Source organism: Lepidochelys kempii, chromosome 1, assembly GCF_965140265.1.
Source record: "Lepidochelys kempii isolate rLepKem1 chromosome 1, rLepKem1.hap2, whole genome shotgun sequence".
NCBI lineage: Eukaryota > Metazoa > Chordata > Testudines > Cheloniidae > Lepidochelys > Lepidochelys kempii.
The window spans coordinates 134,584,866-134,606,409 of record NC_133256.1 but is presented as its reverse complement, the minus strand read 5'-3'; the positions used below and the strand labels follow the sequence as shown (position 1 = coordinate 134,606,409).

General features: G+C 40.4%; 1 protein-coding gene across 3 annotated transcripts in view; it reads right to left on the bottom strand.

Moving 5' to 3' along the window:
• Positions 1 to 21,544, bottom strand: part of EGFL6 (EGF like domain multiple 6) — a 75,218-nt gene that overhangs the window by 13,551 nt on the left and 40,123 nt on the right. For 2 of the 3 annotated variants that reach the window (XM_073327946.1, XM_073327955.1), the window contains exons 6-8: positions 17,908 to 18,042; positions 15,892 to 16,014; positions 6,786 to 7,103 (exon numbers count right to left, since the gene is read on the bottom strand). In XM_073327946.1, coding sequence (XP_073184047.1) covers positions 6,786 to 7,103; positions 15,892 to 16,014; positions 17,908 to 18,042 — 576 coding nt within the window. The remainder of the gene's footprint in view (positions 1 to 6,785; positions 7,104 to 15,891; positions 16,015 to 17,907; positions 18,043 to 21,544) is intronic. The other variant, XM_073327963.1, reaches the window with a different exon arrangement.

Genomic DNA, 21,544 nt, shown 5'->3' with positions numbered 1-21,544 from the left:
ATAGGAACTCTGAAGCGGAGGCAGGGATAGAATTCAATTCTCCTGGGCAGCATTCAGCTCCCTTATCTATCAGTCCATCCTTTCTCTTCCTCAGTCGCGACACACCTTCCAACATCTTCAACAAATGAAGCAGGGGCCCTTCAGACAACAGCCTCTCTACTGATTCATCCCCAGAGCAGGTCTATATTGTGCATATTGTGGCACATGGGCAGAAACACAGTCACTGCAAAATCATATCACAGGCAGGGCCGTTCCTAGGGGGCTGTGGGGCCCAGGACATAGGCGTTGAGTTTCTAATCTCCCGGGGGGTGCTCCCCTCTGGCTCTGCCCAGGCCCCGCCCCACTCCAGCCCTTCCCCCAGGGCCTTACCCCCGCCCTGCTTCTTCCCATCCCACCCCGCCTCTTCCCCACCCAGTTCCACCCCCTCCTCCGAGCACGCTGCGCCCTTGCTCCTCTCCCCTCCCCTCCCCTCCCCCCAATGCCTCTTGACACCACAAAACATCTGATACGTGGCAGGCGGTGGGTGCTGAGAGGGAGGGGGAGGTGCTGATTGGCGGGGTCCGCCGGTGGGCAGGAGGCGCTAGGGGGAGGTTCTGGTAGGGAGGCTGCCGGTGGCTGCCGCTCGCCTCCTCACCCACCCCCCCGCCCACTGCTCTCCTCCTCACCATCCGCCTGCCTGCTTCCTCACCCTCCTCCTGCCTGCCACCTTACCTCCCCGCCTGCCTCCTCATGATTTTATTGAAGCGTGGGGCCCCCCAAAGCACGGGCCACCCCGATTTGCTGTACCCAAGGGACAGATCTGCCTACAGGGTTTGGGGGCAGTGGAGTAGGGCTTTTGTGAATCCTGATTCTGAGCTTTAAACACCTGAAGACACAGTTAGGTGCCTAAATTCTTTTGTGAATCAAACCCTTAGGCTCCTAAGTCCCATTAACTTTCACTAAGACTTATGTTCCCAAGTCCCTTAGGAACTATTGAAAAATTTAACCTTACTCTGTAAGATTTTTGATTGTTTATTTGAGGAAATTAGGAAATTACTTGCTGGCATTCCCAAATTAAATGGAATTCTGTCTTCAAGGGATGCAGAAAAAAACCCTGAATAATCTATGTACCAGTTAATGGCACAGGAACACCAAGCAATCTCAGGAAATGACATTCATCACGATGGGTTTGTCAGTGGAATGACACTGAAAAGGTGAAAAGCTGGAGTAATGTAGTAGTGAGTCAGGCTCAATAATCCTGTATTTGATGCATAATATATGATTTTTGAAAATATATATATGCAGAATTTTTCAATTTGATCTTTTATTTAAACAGAATACCATTTTTAGTTTTGACTGCAGCCTATTCTGTTAGTGTTTTTACACTGAGATCAAATAGACTGTGGCTTTGACTGTGTATTTTGTACAGTAGATGGAGGAATCACTTATGTTAAATACACACTGGGAGTTAAACCAAGAACAAACACGAGAGCAAATTATGACCAGAAATATACAACCAAACATGAGCAAAAGAAAATGTTTCCTTGTGTTTGTATTAGAATTTGTTAGGAAAACACATGACAATTACATTTTTTTTCTTATGAATCAGTCCTTGGCAGCACATTTTTATCAAATTAAATGATACTAGGTGAAGTGTCTGTCCAATAAGCCAGGCAGATAACAATCTGATACAAACCATGAGGTAACATGCAACTTCAAAAGATCTTAATAGTGCCTGAAAAGAACATTAAGGCTTTGAGAGAAAACAATAGAAGCAAGGAAATTGCATATTTAAAGCAGAAATGTATCCTATTCCTTAAACATATATGGCAAAACAGGAGGAAGTTAAGAACATGTTCTGTGGTGCCAAGGTACTGGAGCTAATTAAACTCCACCTCAAAAGAAGAGCAGTGCTTACATATGCCCATGTAGAGCTGGGTGAAAATTTTCAGCTGAAACTTCCCCCCTCTCCCTGAAAATATGTAGATTTGTGTTGATTTTAGCAAATTATTTTTGCTGAAATGAACCCCCCTCCCCCCCATTGGAAGTGTTGAAACAAGAAACATTTTGATTTCTCAGGCTAGATTTACAAGGGGATTTAGGTGCCAGTCACAAAACTGAGCAGGAGGAAGAGGAGGACAAGCAGCCAGAAGATGGGCCATTAAGAAATAGGAAAGGTTGTGAAATACATTTCTGATACAACAAAAGACTTTTCCCTTTTTTTTTGTAGAAATATACAAAACTAAATTTTGATCCCTATTAAGGCGGGGGCGGGGGGGAACCCTAGTGTATGTGTGTACTAAAGCATATGGTACAGCCACTAGGAGCTTCTTAAAGATTGTCACCATACTGAATCCCTCTCCCATAAAGAGTACCTATTTTTGGTAATATAGGATCATGCCTTCCCCAAAGTTTTTCCTAAGTTGACTTATCAACAGCACATATAATGAGAAAAATAAAGATATGTATTTATACAGTATGCATATCTAAGCGAACTGTGTGTTCCTAAGCATCCAGCAATACCATAACAATTAAAGTGATTTCATAGTCCAAGGTTCAAGCAAATAAGGCCCTAAATCAAGACTGGAATTTGTTATAACAAAGTAGGTGAAATATGGTATTTGGACTTTATACAGGAATGGAAATACAATTAATATGTATACCCTGAATTGAAAGAAAGGCTGTTTGAATGCCACAAAGGGTAAAATACCTGAAGTCCTGTTTATAGTAGGGATCAAATCAGAAAGCCATAACCCCCTTCCAGCCCCCCTCCCCCCCCAGTCAGGCTCTGGATTGAGGCTTATTGCATAGTACTCTTCCCACACACAGAAAGATGCCAATTTGGTTACCAGTACTCTTTGGCACAACAAAAATTCCTCTGCAATATTCAGTATCTAAATACCTTAAATTATTAATGGAAAAGTCCAGCCAATTAGGCTAGAACTGGAATGGCACACTGTACAAACACAAGCCCTGATTGTGCCGTAAGGTGTATGTGGACAGAGCCCAGCACCTGTGCAGAGTCTAGAGAAGCTGTGCATTCAAGTGAACGGAACTCTGTGCTGGGGTCCACCCGGCTGCATCGCCTGCCAGGTTCAATTAAGTGAATGTCGCGCACTCAAAAACAATACAGAAATGTGAAAAGTGAGCAGAACAAATTCATCCCATTACTATTCTGAATCTTGAGCATGGTGTGTAAAATAAAATTAATGGGCACTTTAAAAAAAAAGTACCAAATATGCAGCTGCTGGCATGATATGAAAAGTCTGGTGATGGGAGAAGGATAAAAATTATTAATAATACATTAATTAATATATAACACTTATATAATGCTTTTCATCAGTCGATCACAAAGAGCTTTACAAATGAGGTCAATATTATTAGCCTCATTTTGCAGATGAAGAAACTGAGGCACAAATAGATGATGGCACTTAGGAGCCAAAATCCCTTTTGAAAATGATATTTAGGCTCCTAAATCTTAAGCATTGCAACCCTGAGTGTAGCAATGCCTAAATACCTTCAAATAACTGGGTCCAAGTGGCATAGTCTGGAACAGAACCCAGGTCTGCTGAGCCCCAGTTCAGTGCTCTGTCCACTAGGAAACACTACATTCCCAGATGATCTAATAGTTCATTTCCATTTCTAATTTCTAGTATTCGGTTATAATTACGTAAATCATTACTCAACCATTTGTTATAAAAATTCAGCAACTTTTTTAAAAACAGAAGGAATAACATACTTCAAGAAATTATACGAGATACCTAAACTAATCAGGTGGATGAAATAATATGTTATTCTTACCTTCTCTGAAAGATATCTTATTTTAGACACTCATGATCATTACTGTAGTTAGCCTGTTCTCAACAGCATCTTATGTAGATATCTTTCTTGAAGGAATTCATACTGAATAAACTTCTTTCTAAAAATATGTAGCCGATAGGAAAAGGCCAAAAATTACTAAGGGATATTGCCCCTCAGCTGGAATGTATACTATATTATCTTATTTAACAACCTGTTATTTGAACTTCAAAGCCAGGCATCTGGATGTGTTCATGTATGTACTGTATATCTCGCAGTACTAAATGTTAGCTCTATTGATTCAGGGACTGAATTTCATTCTGTTTCCTAAACAGCTTTGCTGACAAGCATTCCTAAACTGTGATATCTCGCTAAAATTGAATAACTATGTTACCCTAATTTCAACCACACTAGTTAGAGGTTTATTCCCCCCTAGATTCTCCATGGCCTTCCATTTAGGTCATGGAACAGGCCTGCATATGTGGTTGAGCTATTCCTGAAGCTTGTGCAAATCATGGAAAAGTTTTTCATTCACATTCATCAAGATGTGCACTGCAGAGTCAAAAGGGCTAGGAGACTTGATCTGAATGAGTTTCTTCTACTCCACTGCACCTTTCCCCAGGGCTTAGTGAGTCAAAAAAACCCACATCACCATAGCCTAAAATTTATACATATAAAATCTATTCAGCTCTACAGGGACGACCAGTGATATCACCCAGCATATTGCCCTCCCAAAAATACTTGAATACTGATATTTCTTCTTCATTCCTGTGTGATTGGAAGGAAAGGGTTTTGCTCCTGAAGAAATCAGATCCTTGGCAAATCACTCCTTTGCGATAAAACACCCCACTGATATATTTTGGTCGGTCAACCTTCAAAAATCCTTCCTAATCTATCCCTGCCCAGCTGAATACGACATGAATGTTGGTCATTTCCTCAAAGGTGCAAAGGAAGCAGTGTAATATGAGGCTATGCTAGTCCCACTCTGGGCTTGTGTTCACTAGAAAGCTGCATCGAATTAGAACACAATCTTAAGAAAAGTCCGAGCCTATTTGGGGTTCCCTAGAACCAAATGACAGGATGTTGAACATGACTCATTCCTCTCTACACTGACTGCAAAGTTATGGTCAACACAACTCCTGAAAGTCATGTTCTGACGGTGTAATTTTCTAGTGGAAGCATGCATGAGGCAGCCTGTTCAAGTGATTAGAGCATGAGACTACCACTCAGGAGTCCTGGAGTTCTATCGTTTATCCAGTGAGAGTAGAGACAAATCACTTAATCGCTATGTGCCTCAGTTTCTCCACCTTTGTAAAGTATTTTGAGATCCTAAATTGATATATGCTGTAAGAGCTCAGTATTATTAATATGTGCTGGAATGGAAGGCATTGAACAAAAGCCAAATTTCAGACTTCCTGTTGGCTCTGCTGCACAATCTTGTGTAATATTTGGATTTTATCCTCTGACTGAGCTGAAATATCCTCCAATTATCACTGAGCCTTGAAAAAGGTAATTTTAGGAGAGTAGTGCCTTCGGCAAGCAGACTAGTATTCTCAAATGTATTCCATGTTAATAAACATATTTGTACTTGGGTTTATTGCTACTGCCATAAAAGACTTTTTGTTCTGGCAGCAGCAAACATAACCTTTTCCTTAAAAAAAAGCACTGATATTATTTGAAAGGGTTTCTTTGACACAAGAAAGGTTTCTTTGATTCTTTGCAGTTCTGGTGCTGGCTAAACTGAATATGTCTTTATAAATAATACTATGGGACATAAATGTATCATTTTAATCAGTTTAGGAGGTCACTGATAAGTTATTATGTCCCTATGCTTGGGAAGAGAGAACATTTCCTGGATAAGTTAAGAGCAAGGCATGACTTTTATAATATCTATTTAGTTAGCCATCAGCCTGAAGAATCTGAGCTAGAGATATTATTACAAATATTATTTAAAAGTGCATTTAAAAGTTCCTTCAACAAAGAAGATGACTTTTCAGTTGAAGAACAGGGAGGAACACTTGTTTTCCGAGGAAGTAACTAAACTGAAATGCTTTGAGGGCTTCCTGAGGAAATATATGTACATCTTCCTGATGTCCGACTAATGTTAGAAATTCCCATCCAAGCACTACCAATGTTTTCACCTGTATTCTTCTGCTAAATTTTCACATTCAAATTAAAAATCTGAGAAACTCTGTGAAGTATAGCTAGTGACTTTTATATGACATGAACAACAATGATTCATATTGAATAAGCGTTGATATATGAAACACAAAGACACAAAACTCCGTTTTTCTTTTCTGTATGATGCCTACTCACCATCTAGGATATCATGGAAACTAACTTAAATTTAGAACTTCTTCTTTAATAAAGCAGCACAATTTGCCAGGGGCTTTTGCAGAGAGGATGAGGGAAAGCTATTAAGCTGCGTTCCTTTGTTACTTTGTTGCTTTGGCTGGGCTAGGTCTTAGTTACAGTTGGAAGTTCCGGACTCTCTGATTATCTTGAAAAGGAATTATACTAGATAGCCTTGTGAAACAGCAATGCTCAAGAAGTGTATCAATAAAACAGCATTTCTCCAAGTGAACTCACTTTCTCATTATCTCTCTCTCCTCCACTCCTCGCCTTTGTCTCTCTCACTTTTAAGACACCCTCTATTTAAGTTTATCTATTTTTCTTAGGTGTTCTCAGAACACCCATCAGTGTAGAATGTAGATGCCAATGTGCAACTAGTGTCACTAAAGCATATTATTAATGCCATTGATTTATGTCTCCACTAATGGATCTGTTTTTAAACACCTAATTGTCTGATACCCTATAAAGGAGATTCAAAATTTTTAATCTTTAGACTATGTACCTGTTTACTTTTCCTCCTTTGCCGGTAAATGCATGTAAAAGTGTATGATATATATATAACATTTGACTGTAATCTTGTTAATATTTATATGTACTTTTACATAAAAATCAGTACAGATTTATTCACATAAATAAGAAATGATGGTAACACTTACTAAAAACATCTCCTCTAAGGCTTTGTTCATGGCCAATCTGGTTCTTAAGGTCCTCTTGTTCTTCCTCCTGTTCTTCCTCTACAGCATCTTCAGTCTCTTTCTCCTCTTCATCATAGGTCCCTCCAATGTAAACACCATCTTCGTAGTCAAAGGATGGCAAATGAACCTTAGAAGCTGGTGTAATGGCTGGTTCTGGGATCACATTCTTGATCTCTTCATGTTTTTTCACACTGCTCTTGTGTGCAAGAAGTTTCTTGATTGTGTCCTTGATGGGTCCAGGGATTCTTGTGACTTCCTTCACTAAATTTTCCGGGATAACTAGAACCAACAATGAAATGTAAAAGATACACTTGAAGTAACTGGGCCACCCCAAAATCGTAGTGCTTTTAAACAGATAACACACGATCCATTGCAATTTTCAAAGAAACTATACGGCCAAATTCCCTGTTGTCATATGCAGGTGGAACATAGAGCTGAACCTGCATAAGATACATGAACAGTGAACTTGTCCCATAGTACATACAACCTTTCCCTACTGTTTGATTACATTTCAGTGAAAACTTTCTAGGCTTATCTGCTGCAATTTAAAAAGCAATACTCAGTAGTGATGGGTGAACATCGAAAAGTTCAGTTCAAATGGGCACCCAGAAGTTCAGGAGTTTAGCTTTTGCAGGAGTTGCCTAGAAGTCTTACACAAATATTCTGTCTCCAGAGATTTCCAATATGTCTGCTGCCAGCTGGCCACAAAATGCCACAAGAACATCCAGTTTTGTGGTATTTTGGAACTTTTGCCGTTGTCCAGAATACAAAAACTACAGAATCTGCTGGAAATGAAAAACCATGGGTGCGTATGTGTTTGTGAGAGAAAATATTAACCAAGCTTTTTCAAACCTGAAAAAAAGAGGGAATGGGCTTTGAATTCAGGGTGGTTTTGTCCAACCCTGCTACATAGTAGAGTATAATTAAGCCAAATATCATTTATACCTAGACAGAAAACTACAAAGAAAATCACTGGAAAAATTCCAAAGGGATGCTTTTAAATTTAAGCAGCAGCCCCATTTTTTATGCAATGTTTTCCTTGTCAATGTTTTGACCTCCAAACTTAAATTTATTTCTTAATTTTTGTTTTTACATTCCTCTCTCCTGTCCCCATGAACCCCAAACTGTGTTGGAATTGCACAAGTGGGGGGCAGCTTCCTTAAAAGCTCTCTGCTGCATTTCCAGGGGAAGGAGCAGCCAGGATTGCTATCACACCATGGTGGGTTGAAAGAGAAGGCCATATATTTTCCTTTTTTGAGTGATGACACAGGTGAGGAGCAGGGTTATGGTAGAGGGGGAGATTGGGGCAAGTTTTGTGTCTCTGGGTCTGGGGGTGGAGTGGGTTGGTTATGTAGAGCTGAGATTTTGTTCAGAGTGCTTTTGTTTGGCTGTCTTTCTCCGCCTGTACAGATAGTGGGGATTACTTTTCTCTGCACTTTACACTAGTTCATACCCTTTATTCCAACCTTGGTGATGGGGGATTGGGCTCTGATGGACTAGCTGACATCCCTCCTATGTAGGTGTTCACTGAGCAGAGGACCTTTCACCTTTCTCCTTACTAAGGAAAGCTTTAGATGTTATATCTCAGAATAGGTATCAGAGGGTGGGCCTCATCTTCTGTTATTGTTAAATGAAAGATTGGTTCTATCTAAAATACTTATATGCCCCTATTACTGTAGCATCTGAGAGCCTCACAAGCTTTAATGTATTTAACCTCACAACACCCCTGTGAGGTCAAGCAGTGCTATTATTCCCATTTTACAGATAGGGAACTGAGGCACAGAAAGACTAAATGGCTTTTCTAACATCACAGAGGAAGCCTAGTGGAACAGGGAATTGAACCCAAGACTCCTAAATCCTAGGCTAGAGCTCTAATCACCAGGCTACCCTTCTTGGTTGATAATAAAATACTGGCCATCCATGATTTGACAATGGATGAAATGCTGACTTTACACATATGGCAGAGATGTGGTGGGATGACAACACAGAACCAACTTTGGCTAACTGATACCAGATCTAGGGTATGAACTCAAGGGAATAATTAAGGAGATGCTGTGGCTCAATGGTTTACATCTGACCAAAAGCTCAGAAAAGCCACTGCCCCAAAACTACACCTGATAGCACTTCTCCGTGTGATATGCAAGTCCCGGGAAAGAGATGGGAACATATCTGGTGATATAGATCACTCACTGCTGCTGCAGAAGTTCCCGTACAAGCTGAGGAAGTTCCTACTTGTGGCATCAGAGGCACTGAGGGAGACAGTGCCCAAGGAGTTTTAAAATCCACACAGATAACAAGTCTTCTAATTCAGCTCAGGACTTCATGGCTGCCATGACAATACTAGGATGATCCCATGTCACTGTATGCTCCACTCACACTTCTGGCCACACTCTGAATCTGTTTGGGTTAGGAACACACATTGACATGCTTCTGCTGGTTTGAGTTCTAAACCCATCTCTCCTGTTGGGGTGGAGGAATCTGCTTTCATGGTCTGCCCCTAGAGGTTAATGAGACCTGGGCATTCCAGAGCGTTCTAGAGGAGAAGACTTTCTTGCCCACAGAACACTCTCAGTAGGTTAGCAGAACTTTATTACAGTCTTTGAAGACATTGAAGGGAGGGGTGATGGGGGATGAAGTTTCTTATAGGAATTTGAAGGGTAGGGAGAAATGGATATTTTCCCCCTTTGTTTTCTGCTGCCTAGTGGTTGTATATCTGGGGAGGGGTATGCTGTTGTTTTGGATTTATAATGATTTTTGAATTGCATTTTTAATTGATGGCAAGGATATCTAGAATATGGGATAGGTTCTCTTTTCTGTGTGTTTCTTTAAATAGTAGCAGCAGAAAAACCCCCCAGCTATTACAAATAAAATAATTAAATGTGTAACTTGGAGAGTATGGGAAAAGGTACAGAGATCACATCAGCTCCCGTTTAACACATTGCTATTAGTTTGAATTTGTCCCTTTTTCTTTAAACCAAAAGTGGCTACATTTTTTTTTTCAATGACTTGTCCCACATGGACAAAAGCACTTTCTCTGGGAGGTACTTAGTGATGTATTCAGGTTTTATGAGACTGCAGCTGCAAGTATAAAGCAAACCAGTGCCAGTATAAATAAATCAAAATCTCAGATGTTATTTTTCTTTCCTTTGGATAATAGTTCCAGGCTCATTTGCCATACATCTGCATGTCATGACTTTCTTAATGTGCTGCTTAGCGAGCCTTCCCCCTAGAGGATGGTGCTATAAAGAACGTAGTGTATAATTTAGACGGTATGGTTCGCTTAGTCTTTACTCAGAACACAGCAAGAAAAATTAATAGGAAAACCCCATTCCCAACAAATTTCCTCTCAACAATCAGTAACACAAAACTCCAGGCTTTTAATAAAGAGCCTATGGAGGTTTTCAAGTCAAGTCTGACGGCCCAGCAAACTTAAACATCTGCTTTCAGTTTCTGCTTTGAAGTCTTCCTATTGAAATGAAAAATTCTTATAGCTCAACCTAAAAACCTTTATGGTGCCAGAAAACCAACCCTCCTTCTATTTACAGAAGAAAATAGGGACAAGGAAACCAACCTACAGATGTGATAAAAATATGGGGACAAAGGTGCACAGTCCACACACCTTTTTGGTTTGTAATAACATTATGAAAAACTGCATACTCTCATTTTAGAATCATAGGTGAATGGAGGCTGGGCTGGGGGCAGCTTTTTGGAGATATCACTAATCCTTTTTCAAATCTGATTCCTGTCTTAAAGTAGCCCAAGGTGCTAAATTTAAGCCTTCTTAAGTCTGGATGTCAGCAACAGCTGGAGGGGGTCCTTCCCCATATTCATCTGGAAAATCTTATGCTCCAAGAATCCACTGTCATCAGAGTTTGCTAACTTCCACATATGGACATCACAGGAAGGAACAGCCTGAGCCTCCATGAGAACGCGGAATGCACTGGAGAAAGCCAAAGGCCAAACTGCCAAAGGCCAAGACTAAGGCTGTGAGGCTGGAATTTTTGAGAAAAACCCTCAGCGTATAATCCTATATTTATTGAACACAAACCTTCATGCATTTATCAACAACTTTGATCCATTTCTCCACTGCCATTCTTTATAAACCTCATATCTAGTAGTATATAGATTACTACCTGTCTGTCATTCTTTTACATTTTGTGTTTATAATGCCCATGTGAAAATGCATCAGCTTTAATTCACAGAGAATTAAAACAAAAGAGCTCTGCAAGCAACAATGCCAGTGGAGGCTAAGGGCTAAAGGTGAGTATTTTCTGTAAACACATTCTGTGCAAGACTAGGAAACCAAGGGACTTAATTAGTCACATTAGGTGACTAATGCCTGAATTAAGCAGGTTGAGTTGGAAAGAACATAGAACAATTGCTAGACTCCAGCTTTTCGTATGCTGTGCTATACAAAGAGGAACGTTGCTCCTAAGAGGAAGAACAAAAAGATGGAGATGTACATTCCTTTCTCTCACATGTGCCCCTGTAACCATGGCTGGGAATTGGTACATAAGAACCAACAGGTCCCAACAGAGAAGAGTTATTGCTGTCAACTCCTATATGCTATATATTGGCTCCTCTTTGACACCTAACCGCACGTTAGGATTATCACCTGCCAGATTTTCTAAGAGGTTCGTTTATAAAACAAGTTTCTAACTTCTGTGTATAAAAGTGAAAGAGTGAGCATGCATGTGTGTACATATATCAATTTCCTAACCTTATGAAAAATTCCTATAGAACTTAATAGGGATGCAACCAGTAGGATTCCAGAGTAATAACTCTAAAAATTGATTGCATTTAGTAGAAAATGCTACTGTTTCAAATTTTAAAAATTACATAGGTTGGTTTACAAATCCTATAGAAAGACTACCACTCTTCTTTAGGAATTATTGCAAAATAATCTGAGAATGCACAGAAACTTGGTATCATTTAGAAAACTCCCATTAAGACATTTCAAGAGTTGATCCAGGAGCAAGCTCATTTAATTTTTAAGATATATACAAATTTGAGTGAAAAAAGATATTGACAACATTGATGAAAAGATGGTAAAGGGACCTGGCCAAATAAGTTGATCTCTATGAATGGGTCTCTTCAGTTTGTGTAGCACATAGAAAAAAAATGTCTAAATTACTGTACGGATAGCATCGGACTCCAGTTAAGATACATAATATTTTTGCTACCAGGGAGGTGCTTTCTTGGAAGGAGTTGTGGGTAAAGGGGTACATATTGTCCAGGAACTAGGCAGTTTGGGGAAGAAGTTTCTAGAAAGTTTCATTTTATGACAAAGTGCCAGCATTCTAAAGATCCCTTGACCTGCTCACTTAATGCTCCAGTAAAGAACCTTCATTTTAAACAGAACTGCAAAATAATTTTTTTTATATTGATAGCAGCTAGATTGTTTTGGACATTATTGGAAAAATGTGATCCTTCTTCCTATGGAATTGTGATACAGTAAAATATGGACTGTCCTTGTAATGGAAGAGCTATCACACACAAGAGAAGTGCCAAAATGAGGATAAAAAGAACAGGAGTACTTGTGGCACCTTAGAGACTAACCAATTTATTTGAGCATAAGCTTTCGTGAGCTACAGCTCACTTAGAAATAGTGAAATGTACTTAGTCAATACACAACCAGAAGTCAGGAGAAACAGAGGCCTGACAAAAGCAGTGGACTGGAATAAGATGAAGGCCAGATGTGGGAACGGTTAACACCCCTTCAGGGAAAGATAAAAGGGTTACAATTTTGTAGGTTCTCAGAGGCAGTTCAGAAACACACTTCAACATGCCATTCAAATCTACAAATTGAGAGGCAAAAGTAAACCTGAAGTACCACAGACAGTGCTATAGAATCATAGAAGATTAGGATTGGAAGAGACTTCAGGAGGTCATCTAGTCCAACCCCCGCTCGAAGCACGACCAACCCCATCTAAATCATCCCAGCCATGGCTTTGTCATGCAGTATTTGTCATGTATACATGCAGTATTCTGTATGCAGTTCACTGTAGTAGCCATTTTCCGTTCTAAATAGAGATTAAAAACCAGCAACCCACATCTGGATTTTACATTTATTAACCTCTGTAATTATTCAGTGATGTTAAGAGGTTTAGCTACATGATTCTCATTACAAGCAATGACAGCTACATGGCTAACCTCTAGCATAACACTTTGATTTATCATGCATTAGTAAAATCTAATAGCATTGCAATGGAAAATCATTCATAGTATCCTGTAGAAAACTGTTATCCAGACCTAGCGATGCCTCTTCCAAATATGGTATAGTTTTAGGACTAATCATGCAAGATACCAACTACCCTAAATTACCAGGGTGAAAGTACCCATTGATTTCAAAAAGTCCAGGATTTCACTCCCATTGCCTTTTGAATTGGGAGCACTTAGCTGCTCAGTAGAAGTCTGTATGTCTATTTTGCTGTCAGCTGCTACACATGTCTCTTTTAGCACCAATGCTGTCCAGGTTTGCCCTCCCTCTGAGTATGTTTTAGATTATTTTCTCTACCAGACTTGCATACATTTTCCCAATTGAACTCTCATTTTATTCCTTTCTGTCCATGTTTCTAATTTCTCTATTTATCTGTATTATTTCTCTGTTCTCTCTGGAGTTCATACCTCCTAATTCACTATCATCTGCAAATTTTAATAATGTGCTACTTTTTTTCCTCTTCTGGATAGTTAACAAACTTCAACAAGTTAGGACAGAATACTAGAAACTGTATTGTAGTGAACAATCCCAGACTGTCAGAGAGACGGAGTAGATGGTCTATCAGGGATTTTTCAGTCTCTAATATTGATGAGTCTATAAGACTAGCCCCTATAAAGTGTGTAATAACCATTGCATATGCTCAAAAATTCTTCCTTTGTTCTCATTCAGGTAACTTGTAAAATATAACAGGGTGATGCATATTTATCTTTGAAATATTTCTGTTTAAGTAAAAATAACTCATGCATAGATTTGGTCAGAAAATAGGGTTCCCCGATGAAAGATTTCAGCTTTTCCTAGAAAAATTGAAAACCTTTGATACAGAAATTTTCAATCAAAATGAAACATTTTGACATTTCTGCATCAATTTTTGTTTTGTTTTGTTTGTGGACCCAAATAGAAACGTTTTGTTTCCTTTAGAATGTATTGTAAAGCAAACTATGTCTCCCAGGATGCACCAGTGTCCCCTCTTGCTGAACCACTAGGGTTCATCAAGGGTGATGCAGTCTGGCTGGAGAGCCCTGCCCATAGAGGAGACTGCAGGCATGAGGTACCTCAATTACAACTCCCATGAGAGACTAAACTTCCACATCTAAATTTTCAGGTTTCGGTCAATTTCACTTTTGTCTTGTATTCAAAGTACTATAAAGGTGCCCAGTGCTACCATGATAGGTACTAGGGACCATTAAAAGTGTATGGAAAAATCCCACATCTTGCGTCTTGCGTTTCACAGGATTGTCCCAGTTTTGAGCTAGCTAAGTTTTCACTGTATTTGCACTGCGTTTTGATGTTACACTTAGAAGATGTTGCAACATCATAATTTGTCCTAAAGGATAAACTTGTAAAACTGTCAACCCAAAGTAGAATTTAGTATATTTTGCTACAAGTTCTGGCAGTATACAGTCTCTCTCTCACTCACACACACACACTCACACAGGGTGACTCACTCTTTTGGCATGTCAGAGTCATGCTCTTAAATCGAACTATGTACAAAATCTGACCAAAATTAGATATTTTTGCTTGATCTTGGGTAAATCAGTTTGATGTGGTCCAAATTTCTGAACCTCTAAGTATCATGCAAGTCAGCCCCAGAATTACCTGATGGAAAGGTATGTCAAAGAGTGGTGACAAAGCAGGGATAATATTAGCGCTGTAATCTTAACACCCTTTCGATGTTGTCTACATTCTTGTCCTTTGCAACTTGAAAGGTGTAGTTAGTATATAGTGTTCACTGAACTTGAAAACTGCTCTCCACGGCCATATACCTTTGCACTAGAATTAAGAAATTAATAGACAATGGGCCAAATTCAGCCCCGAAATAGTATTGTCCTTATTGACTTCACTCATGTTGGGTCTGAATTGAGCCTAACAGATTCAGTATTGATACAAAAAAGGATTTTGCATTAATAGTCACTATGTACAGCATCTAGAACATGATAGATGCTAGTCATGCTTTTTAAGGTATCACTGCAAGGTTTGAGATACCACAGTAACGGGAATAAGAACCTGTATAGAACATAACGTCACAGCACATTTTGGAGGTGCTAGTGTAATACAAATAAATGATAGAATTACATAGAATCATAGAAATGCAGGGCTAGAAGGGACTTGGAAAGGTCCAGCTGAGGGAGGTCCATACCCAATCACTAAAGTTTAAAAGGATTAATGGAGCAGGACCCATGGAAAAGGCTACTGTAACATACAAAGTAAATAAGAGTTTATGAGAATATTTTCACAACATTCTTCCTCTGATGAATGGAAACATTTTCAGATCTCCCCTGAGGAAGATTTATTGAATTAAGTTGTCGGAGAAACTTTCCCCAGAAAATAAAAAGGTGCACTTAAATAGGCTGCTCTTGTCTTTATGTTTAATTTTTCCTTTTTTGGAGGGTCATTTTCATTTAGGAATTGGCATACACATCTCTGTGGACAGAGAAGACATAAGACAAAACTATAAACAAAAACATTTTAGCATGAAAAGCAAGCCCTGTTTCCTCCACACCCATTTTACCTGAGCTTGTTTGCAACTCTTCTAGAAAGATCTGAATAGTTCAAGAGGCCAAGCCTTTGAGGAAAAACTGCAGCAGATTTCTTTAGGGAGAGAAGATAGATAAGACCATATTCTGCTCACCATTACACCAGTGGGATCCCACCGGTGTAACAGAACGTAATTTGGCCAAAATAATACTTTTATTACATATGCAATAAGAGATTACTTTTGTAATATGTGTGTAACTTCAGTGGGAGTTTTGTCTGGCTAAGGAATGCAGGACTGGGTTCTAATAATCATCCCATAGTTACCTAAGAAAAGTAAAAGCAATGCATCTCTGGGGATCAGCAGTTACTTACCAGAACATTCAAATCCACTACCTCTGTAGCCCTGTTTACATTTGCACTTGAAGGATCCCTGAGTATTGAGGCACTCTGCATGGACGTTACACTTGTGTGTACTTGCAGCACATTCGTTTATATCTAGAAAAGGGATAATTCAGTGAAAATTTCATTCAAATCATAGTTTCATAACAATCTGCCTGTGGCAGTCATCTGTTTTCAGACAGTTTAAGCACCAGCATTAGAACCTGAGACCACTGCTAACAGAAGAATCCGCTCTGGCTATGGACTCTTGCTTCTTTCTCAAGACCAAAACTTTTGGCCTGTGTGTCTGAGCATGACTTGTAGTATAATAATTTTAGGGCATGACTTGTAGTATAATAATTTTAGGGCCTGATCCTGCTCCCAGTGAAGTCAATGGAGGTTTTGCTTATGACTTCAGTGAGAGCAGGATTGGGCCCTGAGATTGTAAATGTTGCTCTCCTAACAAAATACAAAGGGCCCATGAAAGTAAGCATGACTATGATGAAATGCAGTCATTTAGGCCCTAGTTCTGCCCTCCTTGCATGGAATAGCACCTCACTCCACGAACAGTCCATTGCAAGTAAGAACTGGCAGAACTGTGCCTGTAGATTGTAAGATCCACAGGGCAGGGGGTTCTTGTATTTGTTTGAGAAGTGCCAGGCACGTACAGGATGCTGCTGGAAATATAATTGATATATTCAGTTAACCATTATGTTAAATTGACATCAGAACATTTTAAACAGTGGCAGTAACTGATTTAATTGTTTTGTTCCATTTGATTTTGCTACTGAATGGCACAAGAGCTTTTCTGGTTTCTCCCACATGAGGGAGCTAAGTTCTTACAAAGGTAAAGTTTTGCACCCATTCATATGTTACCCACCCATGATTCACACCCAGCAGGTCAAAGGTACAGATGCAAAGCATGGGTCAGCACGGACACACAAGTAACAGAGAACTCTGCATCAAAAGGCTGATGTATTTGTCAATAAGATTCAGATCTGAAAGCCTTAGGCCTGGTCTCACCATTTTGTCTATGCACATACATATATGGGGGGGAGGGGGGGGCAAGGCTATGGTTTTCAGTTTTAAGGCTCCTGGGATTTGAGTACAACAGGAAACCAAGACTCCACTCTCCTAAATCTGCCTTAAAAAAAAACTCTCAAAAACAAGACAAACATTAGTTCTCTTTTGTATGTGCTCAGTGTAATTCCAATTCTCTCAGGCCCTTACGTACTGTATCATTAAAGCAACATTTTTCAGTGCCTGCCACATCAACTACAAATTTGCTCTTCTTATGCAATATGTGAGGCCTCTAGTTAATGGACTGCAACAAGGGACTAGAGAGGTTTGACATTTGTTTTTGCATCTGTGTATGTTAAAATGACTTAGAGTATTTTCATCTGTATTTGTCTCTGCATCTGAAAGATCAGAGATGTAACACAGTTCTTCAAAGTAATTAAAACCTGCTTTTTCTAGACAGTTATTTTTTCTTATCTGAGCTGTACAAACAAACAAACAAACATCTCTTTCCACTGTGTTACAACTTAATGAAAGCATAGGAAGCTGCACCTCACTATGCCGATCAGAGCTGAAAAATGAATTTACCCGATTGCTTTTAATCCAAACAAGTGAGCTTTCAATTAGCATTCTTAAATCAAAAGTGAGCACTCCCTTGTAATCCATTGTTCCCTTGTTGCAGATTTATTACAAATAATTGTACTTCTTTTGTGAAATTTCCTAGAGAGGTCTTGGCAAGATAAGGCAATATAAATTGCAGTTGCCATTGTAAATTTTCATTGCTATATATAGTTTTTCAGTCACCAGACTGCAGAGATTAGTCAATATCCCAAGGAGGACTCTAAATGATATTTTACATCTGGTTCTGAGCTGCACTCAAGCAGAAGCCAATATTCATGCTTAAAGCAAAATCCACTGACCACCATGCAATAACATGAAAGATATACATTGAGGAAAGGGAAGAGACAAACCAACCTAGTGCCTAAATCTTACCTACACAGTCATAATGGCCACTGACATATTTCAGTTCATAACCAATCTGACACTTGCAATAGTAGCTTCCAAATGTGTTGACACATCTGCGGTTATAAGAGCAAATAGCTTTGCCAGTGGAGCACTCGTCAATATCTAGGGCAAGGAAAATGGAAATTGGTAAGATCAAGCAGAAGGAAAAGGAGGAAGCAAATGCACTGCTAGTTGTCACTTGCAAGGTGTGCTTTGGTCACAGCTGTCACTGGAACCACACATTTCAAAATGTCCATGTTATAAAACATGTCCTGTGACTTTTATATTTGGGGATTGTTTTGCATATGATTAGGTGGATATGATGGTAACAGTAAAGCCAAGTTCACTGAAAACCTTGAGAGCTGCCAAGTTAAAATTAGGTTGTGTGACAAGCTGAGAGACAGCAGGAACCATTAAAGGTAATGGTTTGTCATATGGTCATGGAATATGCGTGGGGGAGAGAAGTACTTCACAGATTGTGATTTCTCTTGGTGGTGGTGGGGGTGGAGGGGGTGGGGGGTTGGGAGGAAACAGCAGAAGACTCTTAAGATAAGGCCTTTTGCAGAGGTGGGAAAGCACCAGTGAAGAAAAAACATCAGTTTTCTCTCCTGATTTCCTGCCCTGCTGCTTGCAGTGGTAAATCCTTTCGCTCTGGCAGAAAAGTATGAAATTATGGGTAGAACTCAGGCTGGAAGTCATGAGTCCCTGGGGGTAGGAGACAGCAGTCGGGGCATGCGACCACCCTGCCCTTCCTGATAAGTGGTAAAGGGCTCCTGGTATGGAAAATGCCAGAGAACCACGGTTTGAAAGGTTCTTCATTGATCTGGAGTGGTTATACGTTAAATAGGTTTTAATTTTTTTTCTTATTGCAAAATGAAGTAACATTTTTATTAAAATAATGCAACTGGTGACATATGGAATTTAAAAATTGATGGTATTTGCCTTCCCTCTCCCTCCCGCAACCCCATATGAACAAACTGTGATGTTAGATAGAATTTGCGATGACAAACCATTGTCCTTAACTACAGGAACTCCCCGCTTAATGTTGTAGTTATGTTCTTGAAAAATGCTACTTTAAGCGAAACGATGTTAAGTGAATCCAATTTCCCCATAAGAATTAATGTAAATGCAGTGGGGGGAGTTAGGTTCCAGGGAAATTTTTTTCGCCAGACAAAAGACTATATATACACACACACACACACTATAAGTTTTAAACAAATAATTGAATACTGTACACAGCAATGATGATTGTGAAGCTTGGTTGAGGTGGTGGAGTCAGAGGGTGGAAGAGGGTGGGATATTTTCCAGGGAATGCCTTACTGCTAAATGATGAACCAGCACTCGGCTGAGCCCTCAAGGGTTAACACACTGTTCTTAATATAGCCTCACACTCTACAAGGCAGCATGAATGGAGGGAAGGGAGACAGCATGGCAGAGAGAGAGAGAGAGAGACGCGCATTGCCCCTTTAAGTACGCTGACACCACTCTTAGTACGTTGCCTTTTTAAGTAGATCAGCAAGTTGAGACAGCAGCTGCTGCCAGCAAGCTTTCTCCGTCCTGAGCCCTGTCATGTCTCCGTCTCCCCCCCACTCTGTGGAGATAAGGTATAGGAGTGGGGGGCAGGTGCGGGGGGAGGGGGACATCCTGACATTAGCACCCCTCTTCCCCCCTAGCTGTACAGCAAGCAGGAGGCTCCCGGGAGCAGCTCCAAGGCAGAGGGCAGGAACAGCACATGGCAGGGGAGTGGGGGGAGGGACACCTGAATTGCCCAGCAATTGACAGCCTGCTGGGTGGCTCCAGCACAGGGAACTGAGGGGAGTGGGGAGCTGATGTGGGGTCTGCTGGTCCACCCTGGTTCCAAGCCCCCGCCAACTGGCTCCAATGGGCTGCTCTTTCTGCAACCAGTGGACAAAGCAGGTGGCTGTCAAACAATGTTATGAGGGAGCATTGCAAAACTTTAAACGAGCATGTTCTCCAATTGATCAGCAACATAACGATGAAACAATGTTAACTGGGACAACATTAAGTGAGGAATTACTGTATTATTATTACTTATAATATAGCATTATGAAGTGGTATATTAAATGTATCTGATACAACAGTCAAATATCCAAACCTGATGGTGTAGGCCAGGGATTGGCAACCTTTGGCACGTGGCCCAGCAGGGAAATCTAATGATAGGCTGGGACGGTTTGTTTACCTGCAGCGTCCACGGGTTCAGCCGATTGCAGATCCCACTGGCCACGGTTCGCCGCTCCAGGCCAATGGGGGCTGTGGGAAGCAGCGCAGGCTGAGGGATATGTTAGCCGCCGCTTTCCACAGCCCCCCATTGGCCTGGAACGCTGAACCGCGGCCAGCGGGAGCTGCGATCAGCTGAACCCGCGGACACTGCAGGTAAACAAACTGTCCCGGCCCATCAGTGGATTTCCCTGACGGGCCGCGTGACAAAAGTTGCCGATCCCTGTTGTAAGCATTTGCTTGTATGTGAAGAAAAATCAGAACTGCGGAGTCTTGGAGCAAGACTCCTTATACAACAAGTTTTACTCAGTGCCCTCAAAGTGTTTTGGTGGGGGAGTATTAGCTATAGGCGTTGCACAACAGTCAGTTTTGGATTACACGGTTAAAACTCTTTGCAACTCTTTAAATATCTCCATTTTATGTCCACTTACTAAATTTTTTAATTCATTTAAAGTCAAAATCTTCCCCTGAGCCACTCTGTGAATTCCTCAGTCTTGATCTGTATTACCTAGTTTGCATTCATTCCAGGTGCAGAAGACCCACTGATAACAGAGGGAGTACTGAATGCAGAATAGCCATAATGCAGGTCAGGGAGGATTCTTATCTTATGGAGTAAATATTCTATAGCTCATTATCTCTAGATCATTCCCAGCTTTTATTCCTTTGGATTCGTGGGTAGTTGTTGCCAGGAAGCTTGCAGGTTATGGTCCAGATTTCCAAAATGTGGCCTGTAGGACTCAGGATTGTGTACACAACTAATTGTGAATTCAAATATTAGCAGACAGATGGCCAGCTACCTGAAGTGTGCGCACCATTTTGGTGTTGATCTAGAAATTGCTAATATTGTGCCTGCGATTAACTCTGAGGGCCAAAAAAAAAGCAGGTGCACATTAAGTGGGTGCAGGCTATGCACACAAGAAGGCTGGGCTGAGGCCTAGGTGGAAATCTCGTCCCATAGTTGCTAGATGTTTTTAAAATTGTGACCAACTAGAATGTTTGAGATGTGTTGCTCTTTGGATCCAAAAATAGTGCAGCATTTTCAACCCATTTTACTTATACTAAACCTTTCCTGTTGGGCTGCTTGTCTATTGTAAGTACTTACATGATCCCTACTACTTTGGTATCTGAGCCCTGCACAATATTTAATGTTTTTATCCTCACAATACTCCTGTGAGGTTGGAAGTACTTTTATCCCCATTTCACAGAGGGGAAACTGAGTCACAGAGCAACCAAACGACTTGCCCAAGGTCACACAGGAAGTTTGTGATGGAGAAAATAATTGAATACAGATCTCTCAAGTCCCAGGCTAATACCCTAACCACTGGACTATCCTTTCTTTTGCTCATGTTTACACCATTTTTACTGGAGCATTAGCATTTATCTAAAC